The 12670-nt window shown below is 44.8% G+C and overlaps 1 protein-coding gene across 11 annotated transcripts in view; it reads right to left on the reverse strand.

Moving 5' to 3' along the window:
- CAPN14 (calpain 14) overlaps positions 1-12670 on the reverse strand; it is a 77541-nt gene that overhangs the window by 48261 nt on the left and 16610 nt on the right. For 8 of the 11 annotated variants that reach the window (XR_010359524.1, XR_010359528.1, XR_010359527.1 and 5 more), the window contains 13 exons: positions 12287-12361; positions 11473-11636; positions 10617-10780; positions 9866-9877; positions 7748-7953; positions 7183-7219; positions 6292-6354; positions 4656-4713; positions 2864-2928; positions 2355-2423; positions 2173-2251; positions 965-1081; positions 218-273 (listed from right to left, as the gene is read on the reverse strand). Coding sequence is in view for 2 of the 11 variants with exons in the window: in XM_064415320.1 (XP_064271390.1) it covers positions 218-273; positions 965-1081; positions 2173-2251; positions 2355-2423; positions 2864-2928; positions 4656-4713; positions 6292-6354; positions 7183-7219; positions 7748-7953; positions 9866-9877; positions 10617-10780; positions 11473-11636; positions 12287-12361 (1165 nt within the window). In the remaining 9 variants the exon portion in view is untranslated. Of the gene's footprint in view, positions 1-217; positions 274-696; positions 778-964; positions 1082-2172; positions 2252-2354; positions 2424-2863; positions 2929-4115; positions 4328-4655; positions 4714-6291; positions 6355-7182; positions 7220-7747; positions 7954-9865; positions 9878-10616; positions 10781-11472; positions 11637-12286; positions 12362-12670 lie in introns of those variants that run through there. The other 3 variants (XR_010359530.1, XR_010359531.1, XM_064415321.1) reach the window with 2 other exon arrangements.

A 12670-nucleotide genomic window follows, 5' to 3' on the forward strand; every position in this document is an offset into this window, starting at 1 on the left:
ATATTCACACCTAGACTGGACTATGGGCACTGGAGATATTCTGCCTTCAGAAGAAACAGAAGCCATAATAAAGCAAGACTTAGAAGCTTGAACCTCCTTGTTGTTTGTAACCTGCCCTGGTCAGTTAAAGATATCTTTTCTAAGGCTACAGAATAAACCATGCAGTGCCACATGCAACCAAGGGGCCTGCACCTGAGAGTGAGGGGATGGGCTTTACCTCAGACTCCCGCAGGTATATCCCTTTGCCATCTTGTGTTAGGTTGCGAAAGGCCTCTGCAAAAGAAGCAAATGAAAAGTGTTAACTTGGCAGCCCAGAGATCACCACAGCCAAGGCACTGTCTCAGGAAAAACCCCAAAGGCAAAGATTGTAGGCTATTCTCAAGTGCAGAGCTTCTCTTTCTGTCCCTGGGGGATCCCTGAAGGCTGGAACACTGGGAGCAGCTGAATAAAGTCAGGCATGTTACTGTCTGCTCATCCACCTGTACAACCCCAAAATGCTGGTAATCCCAACCTTACCCACTACAATTATGAGACATGTGCTAAGTGTCTGCAGAGTGGTCTGAGTATGAGCTCTCTCATCATCAAACTGCAGTCCACCAAAGACATATTTCAAAGCTTTCTTCTTCCTGGAAAAGGTGTATTTCAAAGTTGTCTGCTTCATGGAAAACAAGTAGTTTTTGTCTGTAATTTGCCTACCTCTTATTACAGAAGGCCAGTGCAAATGTGCAGAGCTTAATCACTCTCTGATATGACAGCTTGGATGTCTGTAGGAAGGCACTGGTGGGGAGGTAAAGAGAGAGCTTGGCTTCCTCTGTATCTGTCCCTTGCTTTAAACTGGTTACTTTTGCTTTATTCAGAAATCCAGTCCTGCAATTTTGCCACTGCCAGTGGGAGCAGCATCAGAGGGGCCATGGCTCAGCTGGCAGCCCAGCTTGCCTGGCCAGACACGGAGCACCAGCCTCACCTCCCATGATCTCCACTCGAAGCATGAAGCAAACAAAGCTCTCAAAACTGATCTGTAAGTCAGGGTCACCATATCTGATTGCCATCAAATTACAGACTTCATTGCTGAGTGAAATGCCTATATAAAATGGGGGGAAAGAAAAGGAACACAGAATGAGGTGGCACAACTGAGTGGTCTTCATCCCTTCTCCAACAGCTCTGTTTTTCAATCCTGGCCTAAGATAATCAAATATTAGCCAGCCCAAATGAGATCTCTACACAAAGATACCTTCTTCAAATTTAAAAGAGTTTGGGTCTGCTCCTCTATATTTACAGTCCTTCCAGAGTTGAAATAAAATACAAATAGGCCTCTTTTGCTCATGGGATATGAGGGTAATAGCAGCAGCTGGGTTTAAGAGCAATATTCCCAAGAGAGTAGGAAAGGAGATGAAAAAGAAAATCCAGAGGAAGCTCATACAAAAAGAATCAGTCCCAATGTCAAGCAGCAGCAGCATTTGCAAGGAACAAAAGCATTCTCTATTCATGGCCTGGGATTTTAGTTTGCTTTAGCAGAGGTCTGCCTGGGTTTCTCACTGAGCTTTCACTGACTCAGATGAACTGGGTGAACATGCCCCAAAAGGAGGAATGATATTTAAGGTGTAATCATGCAAAGGAAGCTACAAGACTGAGCTCCAGCCCCCACACAACGCCCAGCAATAGCAGCAGAGCTCAGTCCAGTATTTGGACCCATATGGATCATCTTCCATTTCTAGATCAAGCCTCAGACACTGCTTTAGTGAAGTCTAGCAACAATACAGCCTCCAGGAAAGTCCCACATTTCCAGGTTTGGTCCCTGAGCTGTCGTTTTCAGCAGAGGCAGCAATTTCATAGGAGCTAGATCTGGCCTCCTACATCCCCACAACACCTTTTAAAATTCAATTAGCAACACACAGGAAGGGATTTAAAAACTGGGTGTGAAACAGGCAGACACTTCTGTTTCAGACAACTCTCAGTGTGAGACCACACTGAGAAAAGAGTGGGAAGCCTGTCCCATGGCAAAATAATTTTCAGACGTGTTGACCCAGCTAAAGAAGGAAGAAGACATAGCCAAGGCCATGCACTCCTCCTGAGCTCTACACACAATTATCAAGATGTTTCCCAACCCTCTGCTTTTTCTTCAGCTTTCATAAGCAAGAAGATGAGACTTGCCAAAATATGCTGTGGGCTCACCTGTCTCCTGTACAGCTGCATGCAGTTCCACAAGGTCAAGCTTTCCTGATCTCTTGGTGTCTCTCTTCTGGAAAACTTCCTGTGGGGTGAGGGAGTACTTTTAAACAAACCAAACCACCCAAAACCCAACAGGTGACACCAAAGGGATTGTGAGCAGGGAGATTTTGAAATTACTGTCATACCAAATAGAAAAGCAGCCTCTTCCACAGGACTCTGAATTCCTGGATACTCAGTGTGCCAGTGGCATTCAGCTAAGTGGGAGCATTAAGGTCAGAACATCTTAAACATTAGAAAGCACCCATTACATATATTATAAAATAAAAAAAAAAGAAAATAAAAAGCCAAACAAAAAACACAAACAACCCAAAAACTTGCAGCCACTCTAACATGCATGCAATTATAATATGAGGATAATGATTTCTTAGCCCATGTGCTATTTATAGACTTGATCCTTCTCCCACTAAAGTCAAAGGAAACCTGGCTGCTGATTTTAGAAGCAGCAGGAATCAACCCTTTCCCAAACCAGCTCCATTCTGTCACAGCTGAACTGTTATTATGGAGGGTGAGAAGTTCAATAAGCAAGGCCATGTCCTGGTGGTAAAGAAATCACAGTAACACCCAGTCTGGCCTAAGAAATAATACTCTGGTAAAGTATTATATGAGTCAGAAGTATCACTCATGACAAGGATACATCCAGGAGTGCCAAGATACCCTGGCAGGAATCCAGACTGAAATTCAGGCGAAAACTCTGGAAATCTGGAGAGAAAAAAAAATGTTTTGGGGAGTCATTGGACATCTCTCAGAAAAATGGACTCTCACAAAATTCTCCCTTACTTGAGAGGGCTCAGGCCCCAAAGCCTTTGTGAAACTTTACACCCACTTGAGAAGATGTATCATTTATGATGATAAAAATATGAGGCAACAGGATGGATTCTACTAGTCTCAGAAAATCCAATATGAGCTCCCTGCAGGCATGTAATATAGAATGAAATATGGTACACTATCTCCAGCTATTAGAGAAAATGGAAGGAAAAGGACATCCAAAGCTCTAATCCCAAACAGAATTTACTGCATGACCTTGAGCAAAGTCACTTGACCTGAAGAGCTTTGGGGAACAGCACTGCAGATTAATTGAAACCCTTGTACTAAGCATCTCTCTCTCTCCCTCTCTTTCACAGACACACTGCCAGCTCTGTTAATATAATTAAAAGTACAGGCACTGCTGAAAACATGATGCTGCCTCAAAGCTTAGCATTCCTGGTTCATGTATAACTTACATGAAGAGTAACAGAAATAGGCTCTAATCTCAGTGCAAATCATGATTACAGTTGGTCTGCACCTTCCACTGAGCAAGGGACAGAATCATAACTCACCAATCCCTTCTCTGCAGGAAGTCCAGATGCTTTAATAATTTTAATATTGTCATAGCTCTGTTTAGTAAATATGAACCAAGTACTGTAAAGATTTGAAAATAATTCTTAAAATCAATAATTTATTAAAAGTAAAGACTCCCTGTTCAACATTGTTTTCTCACAGATAAGACAGTGCCTGGTGGGTGAGTTTACAAAGAGAGAAGAACTCTCCTTGCCCACTTTTGTAGAAAAGAGAGTAATATCAAACTCAGTTTAAGTGAAAAAGGCATCACATCACTCTTTTGATCATCTTTTTTGTTGCCTGTAATGGCTGGATGGAGCATTTTCTATGTTGCATATTGATTTTTACCAGTGAAGAAACCAGGAAAAAAATCTGAATTTGTCATTATATCTGTAATTTCATTGTCATTGTCCAGAGAGAACAGCTACTGCAATGCCTCACTGCTGTCCAGGTAGTGTTATTTGTTACCAAGGTCCAAATTATAAGCCTGTGGAGTGCTTTGGGCTGCCCCCAGCAGAATGGATGCCACACTTGAGAGGGACAAGCTCAGGGCTCACCTGGCTCTCACAAGCAGAGGCCACCTGCACCTCATCCTGTCCCCCAGACACAGAGCAAGGGGCAGCCCTATGCATGCCCAGCAGGGAGCAGTAAACAGCAACAGCAGCATGGACCAAGCACATGAAAGTAAAGGCAAGACCTTCCTCCACCACACCAATTCCTACAGACCAGGCTTTCCACATCTTCTAGTTTGGTGCTGCTGAGACTGAGGCAGTGGCACAGGCTGAAATGAGATACAGTTTCAGAATCAAAGCTGAGGTCAAGCCAGGTTTGGAGGCCAAATTAAGAATCTGCATCCATGCTTCCTCTTCTCCCTCATTATTTCAGTTGTTGAAATTCAAACTAGATTAGCTCTGCTTGTAACATTTCTGCCATACTGATTCACACCCCAGCAAATCCTTTTGCTCTGGAAATCTAACATGTCATCAGAAGAGTCAGTTCAGTCAGATTGAAGCCAGTTTCTCTTCCCAGAATTCAAGAAATAGATTCAGGAGCTGAGGCTTTTCTCTGAGAGAACTTATTTTACAGAAACATTATTTTTCAGCACTTACTTCTCCAAGATATATTATTCAAGATCCTCTGGAGCTGAACAGCATTTATTTCAGGATTCTGTGATATGGAAGAGAATTTTAGGGTTTTTTTTTTCTAAGTATTAAATCACTTTTCTCCCTCTTTTGTTTTCCCAGCATGCCCCATCTTCATTCTCTGTTCTTCTGGCCCCACTCCAGCCACTGTGAAAATCGATAGAAAAGACTCCCTTTGAATATGACAAGATTCTGAGCCTGCAAGAGCTGCAGTGTGCTCTGGGCTAAGTTCTCAGGGCTCCACACAGATCAGTGCAGAAGTGCAGATTTCCACTGAGTGAGGATGCAGGCCTTTCAGCCCTGGTGCCATCTGTCCCATCAAGCACACTATCAAGAGATCTGCTTCAAACATTCCCCTTTTATCATTTACAAACAAAAAAAAAAACAACCTGAAACTTTGGAATACTTCTCCCCAAACTTTTCAAAGCAGAGACTCCCTCTCCCCCTTGTCATACAAAAGTTTGTAAATATTTTAGAAGCTGTGACAATCGTTTGTTTGGAGGGTTTTTTTAAATGTCACTCTTCAAAAATAAAAGCCTGCTTTCAGATCATTGAGAGATGCCAAGGTAAAGCCTTCAGAAATGGCAGTAGGTGCCTCTGTGTGTACTTGGACATCCTGACAGCAAAGGACCAACTCCTCACAGTATGTGGCAATTTCTAGCACATCAAAGCCACACCGTTCCACACCCCAAAATCTCAAGGGGCAAAAAGTAAAAGCATTCCTTGTTTTTAGTAACAGATTCCTTCAAAATATTCCTGTCAAAAGTGCAAATCTGTTTTTGTGAAACTATGTTTGCCAAATACAGGGTATTATACTAAATAAATGCAGTGACCTTTTTGAAAGGTGAAACATTTGCATCTGTCACCACAGTCAGTGGGATCCCCGATGGTCAGCTCCATCCCAAATCAGGCCACAGAAATCACAAAAAATCTTCCACAGCAAGAATCATATTTCACTAGGAAAATTGGGGGGAAAATATGATGGGACACCCAATATCTATTTCACATCTCAAAGCAGGTTAGCTGCCATCCAACTGTAATGAAGTATGTGTGAGACAAAGTTCAATATTTCAGGGGTGTTCCCTAATAGATAGCTTTCCCCAGTGAATGTAAGAATGCCCCAAAGGATAGGATGGAGCCACACAACCCATTGCTTTGTCCCCAATACAGGCAACAGGAATTAATGTTTAAGGAGAGCATGTGAGCCTGGAGAAATTCTGTAGTCCATTCTGCTGTTCCCTGTTGGAAAAGTGATCTTAGAGGGTACATCCCTGCTCAGTCCTTTAGCATTTGTTTATGGACTTTCTGCCCATCAGTTTCCTAATGCCTTTTGAGCCTCTCAATACTGTCACATTCCCATTAAGTTCCAGGCACTGACACCCTGTTGTGCAGGGAAGTGTGCCTGTCTCAATGCTATCACATTGCTAAGCTTCACAGGCAAATCTGCTGTGTGAAGTCATCACTGTACACAGAGTCCAACCTTCTCTCCATAGCCCCTCTCTGCTCCCCACACATCCACAGACCTCCCTTGAAATTCCACATGCTTTTACTGTCACAGAGCTACATAACAGTTCTGGGGGAGTTTACACAGGCAAGCACTTACCTGCTCAAAATGCTTTGTGAAGAAATCCTCCCAAATCTTGCCTTCATACCTATCAACAATTTCCTTTAAGGTATTAAAAAAAAATCATTAACTTGCAGAAGAAAAATATTGTCAACCAAATTATTAAAGATGCTTTCCCAGCATGGCATTCCACCCCCTGCCCCTTCCACCCTCTGCCCACCACTGCAATCAGTGTTACCTCACTAATACAGCCTGCTGCTAAGATACCTCCCTACATCACAGAACTGCTATTTCTTGGAGAGAAATACTCAGATAACATTTAGTGGGGAGAAACTTTCCTCTCACCCCAAACTGTGCAAAGCATGGGGCTCACTCTGTGCCAAGAAGAGAGAAGGGTCTCTGTTCTCCTTTATACAGCCCAACAGAAGAGATAAAAGCAGGAAAGGCCCTGCTTATGCCAGGGGAACAGACTATGCCACAAATTTCCTAGCACAAGCTGCAGATGTGCATGCACTGCCACTGAGACCAGTTCTTTTGAAAATAATCTTTAGGCCATTGCATGGGAATAGTAGAACTAAGGTCCCATAATGTCTTCAAAATGTTTAAGGCCTGAAAGGGATGGCGAGAAGTGCAAGAATGGACCATGAGTCTCCAAAAAGCCATGAACAGGAAAGACTTTAGAGCAAGCAAGATGGTGTCATTAAAAGATGTTTGCGAAAAGGGCAACTAAGCTGTCTAAAGTTTTGCCTGTCCCCCACATTGGATTGCATCTGTCCCCAAAGGATTCTGTCTGTAAACCCAAGCTCTGCTTTCAAGTGCTGCAACACAAGCATTGACATTCTCACTCAGCCTCTCCTCTAGGGCAGAGCAACAGTAAAAGCCCAACATTCAGAGCTGTAGATTGAACCACAGACCCCCCACTCCCCTCACCTTAGAGAGGGTGAAGCTCGTGTTCCCGCCCATTTCCCTGGAGATATAAAAAAGCAGACACATTAAGGACAGATCAGAGTTGTTTGTCTCACCACAGGTGTCATTCCTCTTCCCTGGAAGGGGCTCCAGCCTGCTCTTGCTGTGTGTTTTATTCTCTGGTGTTACAGCTGCAGTAAGGCAAGGCCTCGTGTCCATACAGGACCCCAAAAGCTGCTGGCATTTAAAGTATCCAAAGCACCCATTTCTGTACAAGCAACCGTCCTAGCATTGCCAGCAGGGAGTTCCTGGCAAACTAAAGGGGCTAAAAAGCTGAAGAACTCTTATCCTTCTCACAGTCTCAAACATGTGCATGCTGCAAGGATTGCGTGGGCCTATCTCAGCCTTTTTTAAAAGGATAAGGCAACACTAGTGCTTCAACCTCTGAGAATCCTACAGCAGGAGAAATCCAGAGCCACCTTCTCTGACTGTGATGTTTTTTGCAGAGTTAAGTCTTTATTCTGGACCCATTAGACTAGAAAGACCAGACCTTCCCAGGGTATTAGGGGCTGGCAGAGCAGCACCTCACCGAAGAATGTGCTTCCTGGAGAAGACCCTCAGGATGAACTCAGACTCCTGCTGAGGCTCCAGGGTGGATGGGACAATCACATAGACACAAGGTTCCAGATGGAAGTCGTGAGTCACTTCCCGCTCATCAAGGAAAACCTGGTGCTTGTTCACAGGCTGATGTCGGGTGAAGAAACCTGGGGGCAGCTTTCTGTTGCTCTCCTGGTACTGCTCAGGGAAGAAAGGTAAGAGAATTGTCTTCTGCTGCAGCTGAACACATGGACCAAAGGCATGTGGAGGATTCACAGGCAGGGCACAGCCAGCCTGCCTTCACATGTCAGCCCTGTTTTACAGCACAAGCAGGTAACACAGCCCAAAGGACTCAGTCTCTTCTCAGGACATGGTGGTTCTCACTATGCAGCACCCTTGCCCAATACTAATATGGCAAAAGACTGGGCTTCCTGCAACTTACAAAAAAACTTACACTACTTGTAAGGAACAGCAGCAGGAACTGGGGACAAGAAGCTGTTCCTGTCAATGTGGCTTCTGCAAAAGACTTTGCCATATGGGCTAAAATGACTGCAGGAAGGAACTGCTCTAGAGACTGCCCTTCACTAGCCAGAGCAGCTCTTTTCCCACAGGGACCATGTACGTTGTCCCCAGCTTGTCATTTGCACAAGGAATCTGGTAGCAGAGGATTTTTCAGAACACCTGTGATCTGAGCATACTGCATGAGCAATCTAAGCCCTCATCCTGACTTCATGCAAGTGTCCTTGATCTGTCTGGCACTCTTTGCTCTGCAGGCCCTTTTCTGCCACAGGATGATGGATAAAGTGTTGATCCAGGCAACATGAAACTAATTTTAATGCCACTGAGTGCCCAGTACACAAGCCCAATAAATAATCCTGCTAGCTAAAACTACTGTCACCTTCTGATCTTGGCTGTTCCTCAAAACATTTAGCCATTTTACTCTGCAGCTTCATGGGGAGACGCTATTCCTCTTCCTTTGCCAGTATTTTTCTTACTAATAGGGCAATCTTTCTTATGAAGGGTTCAGGGTTACTCCTCCTCATGCCCCTTATGTTAAATTCAGTTTTTATATTCCAGTCAATACTCTGTTGACAGCAGTTCCAATACCTCAGATGCTCTCAGCTTGCCATCTCTCCATATTGATCTTGGCAACCACTACAAACCTGAAATTGAAGTCCTGGCTGCCACCATTCCCACTCAGGTGTGGCAGAGCTCTGTGCTAAGGCCACACTCAGACCCCCTCTGCCAGAAAAATTTACCTTGAAGGTAACCCTGATGGTGCCCAAGATACTTAAGTCAGGAAGGAGTGGCATCTTACCTCATGGTTACCATACTGGGTCTACAGTAACTAGAAACACAATTGTGCTGCCCATACCACATACCCAAACTAGCTCTTTGCCAGCCCAAGTTCTCATTTAAGAGGTGTACTCTCATTTGAGTAGTAACAGAGTGGAAGATATGCCCTTTAAAGACAGTATGAGCTAAATCTTTCCCTGTTTTAAGTAGCCCTCTGAGGTCAGGGCCAAAATCGAGACTTAATCAGGATTTAAGTTCCAGGGCCCTTTCTCAGGTCCCAAAGGCTCTTGGATAAAGAAAATGCTAGAAATGCAGCTGATCTGAAGAAGAGGAAAAACACCTGTACCACCAGCTCAGCCAGGAACCTGAGCTCCTTAGGAGATCTTTGACTTGCATGGGGCACAGGCTCTTTCCCACCTCATGCCAAGACTGGAAGGCAGCAGAAAGGCAGCTCTGACTCCCACACCACAGCCACGAATTGGGGCACCATCCCACAGCTGCAGCAGGGCTGAAGTGCTCATCAGGTAAAGGTTGATGCTACTTCTAATACCTCTGAAGACCCAGGACAGAAGTTGAACAACTAATGCCCACTGTCAAGGCCAATGAGCTCTCCTGATATGGCTGCTCTTCAGTAGAGTCAGAGGATGGTTCTGCATTAGGAGTGCCTTGCTGTGGTGCCTCACTGAGCTCAAATACTGTCACTCACTGTCAGCCAAGGAACAAAGGCAAACACACACCACATTCAGCATTGTCTTTAGAGCTGTGTCAGCCAGGTCCCCCAGACAACAGCCAGCAGTGGTGACAAGGGACTCACCTGTAGGCCCACCTGCAGGAAGAAAAGAAACAATATCTGTCAGTCAGGACCTCTGTGCCTCACCAAACACAGCCAAGTCATTCTTGGGAAGCAGAACAGCTACAAACATCTATACGGGGTCTTTGCCTTCAGAAACCTCAGTCCCCCCACCCAAAACCCCTTCCCCACAGTTGCCTCTCCATAACTGTGCAAGCTTACAGCAGCAACAAGACCTGTGGCTCTGTTCAGGGGAGAAGAGTGGCCCTCAAGGTACTCAGATAAGCAGAGAATTGAAGGTAGGAAACTCTTACTCCTAGTGATATCCACTCACCTCTGGGTACATGGGGAGCTAGAAGTATGCACACATGAGCAGCTGCCACATCATACTAGGAACACTTTTTAGGCACAACTTTACCATGGTTGGAAATAACCGGAGGGCAGAGCTCTTCTACCCCAAAGTAAGGGGACCATGTTCCAGAGATTGCACATACCCTCAGAGGCAGCAAAATAAATCCCAGTGTACTTTGAAGCAAAAGGCACTTCTCACTGCTCTGCAGGGTGACACACAGCATGCTGGAGAGGCAGCAAGCAGGGCACAGAGCCTGAGGGAGCCTAGCCCTGATGTGTGAGGAGACCAGGCACAGGCAGGAGGAAAGAGCAGAGATCACACTGCAAACACCAAAAACTCTTGGCCTGAAGAGCACTACAATCTACAGGGGCTGGAGGCTCTCCTGTTTGGTGAGAGCAAGAAAAGCAAAGCAATTTTTTGCACCTTATAGAGTAAAAATCCAATGAAAAGGTGAGGGGCTCGGTTCCGGTGTTTGGTGCTGTGTTTCTGCATGAGGGATATAACCACATTGCACGTACTTGGGCTTTTCTTACTGTCTTCAACTGGCAACACATTCAGCCAGTACTGAGGGTTCATCCAAAAGTTGCCTAAGTAAAACAAGAAAAACATTTTGATGTCATTTTCTATCACAAAATTGATTGCCAGCTTCCCACATGATGCCTGGCACTGGACTGAACAGGTCACAGGTTGTCTGGATCTCCAGACCCCACAGGAATTGGATTTTAAGGTGCAGTTTACAAGTTTAGCATTGCAACTACTATCTAAGACAGGAGAAAGACCCATGAACAAGGAACTATACTTCTGCTTACATGAAGCTAAGAGCTCATTTTGTTTATAAATGTATCACTATTCCTCTCTCACCCCTGGTGTATAGGCTAGCTGACTTCAGACTCCACCTTCGCTGCTTCCAGAAGAGCTGAGCCTCTGACTATTTTATTCACTTTACTTAAAACATACTCCCTGGAGGTGCTGAGGAGGCAAATTTTAACAGACAAGTTTAATGCCCTAGAGCAGATCAGTACTGGCAATTGATCCTGGGATCCTAAAGCTTATTTCATGCTATAATCAGCCCACTGCCCTATGTTTGCAAGCAGTGCATCTTCTGTGATAGCAGAAGCCAGTCAAAGTCCTTCAGCTGCTTATTTCTGATGTTTGTGTGGAGGCATAAACAGAAAGTGCATGTTTCTGTTATCAATTTTATGTTAGAGGTTATAAGGAGCTGGTAACTGAGTCAGCAGAACATCCAAAAGTCAGAGTTATCCAAAAGGGCATCCCTCACCATTACAGAATCCCAGACTTCCTCCTGCTGTACTTCCTTTAACCCATCTCCCACTCTTCAAGGAGTACATCCACTTTTTCCCATCTTCCTGGCTCATCAGGTCTGGAGTTAACTTACAGATCACCAGATCTACAAAATGAATCTTAAAATCTCGCAGAGACATCCTGGGAAAAGAGTGCCAAGAGACATCTTGTCAGCAGTTTAGTTCAGTCCATATGGCTCATAAAACAGAAAGAAAAGGGAGCGGGGAACTTTGAAGCTACACCATTCTGTGTTACATATGGTAATGCTCATATTTTATTAGGCAGTAAAGGAGAGAGCGTCTGCTTCCACAGCAGCATCTAGGAGTAGCTAATGCACGACTAAAACTTCAGCAAAGGATAGCAGAAACAGAGAATAAAATAATCTTGCCAGTGAAGGGAGTGTAGTGAAATTACAGGGGCGGCAACATTGCCACCTCGTGGCAAAAGCTGTGCAGAAACCTCAGACAAACATGCAAACAAGAGCTTCCCGAAGCTATGGTAAAAAGAAAATAATAAAAAAAAAAAGCAGCAGGATAAAAGCTCCTGGGGCTGCCCTTTACCTCCAGCAGCCCTAGGACACCTAGCAATGTCCTTCTCCCTGACTCCTGCACTGAAGAACAGTGCATTCCATGTCAGCACAGCCACTGCTCACAGCATCAAGCTGAGAGGAGCACGGGCTGCTCTAAAGCTCATCACGTCTGCCTTGGCCTGAGTGGCAATGGGCTGCTTCAGCTCCAAGTGCAGCCCCAGGGCTACTGGCAAAGAGGGAGGAAGCAAGACTGTGCCATTACCAGAATTCTCCATCATCCTTCTTTTTCCTCAGTAAAATCTTCTCCTTCGGGCTCAGCAGCTCCCACTTGTAAGAGCTAAAGGGAAAAACATGAGGTGACTAACCAAATGTGGCCACAAATTCAAGGCCAAGGACAAAACCTTCCTCTATAAAAACAGGCCAAATCCCTGTTTCTACATATCTCCATGCTTATCCCCACTATGCCTTTAGCCACATGAGACTCTCCTTGACCACCCTGGGTCCCATGAGATGTAGCTAAATGGGTCCAGTTTTCTGCACTAGAAGCCAGAAATGTTCCATTTCCATCAACCACTCCCTTCACTTGAACACACAACTTCCAAGTACTTAAAATATAAAACTCTAGACACGCTTTGTTGGTTAATTT

Source organism: Passer domesticus, chromosome 3 (assembly GCF_036417665.1).
Source record: "Passer domesticus isolate bPasDom1 chromosome 3, bPasDom1.hap1, whole genome shotgun sequence".
Classification (NCBI taxonomy): domain Eukaryota; kingdom Metazoa; phylum Chordata; class Aves; order Passeriformes; family Passeridae; genus Passer; species Passer domesticus.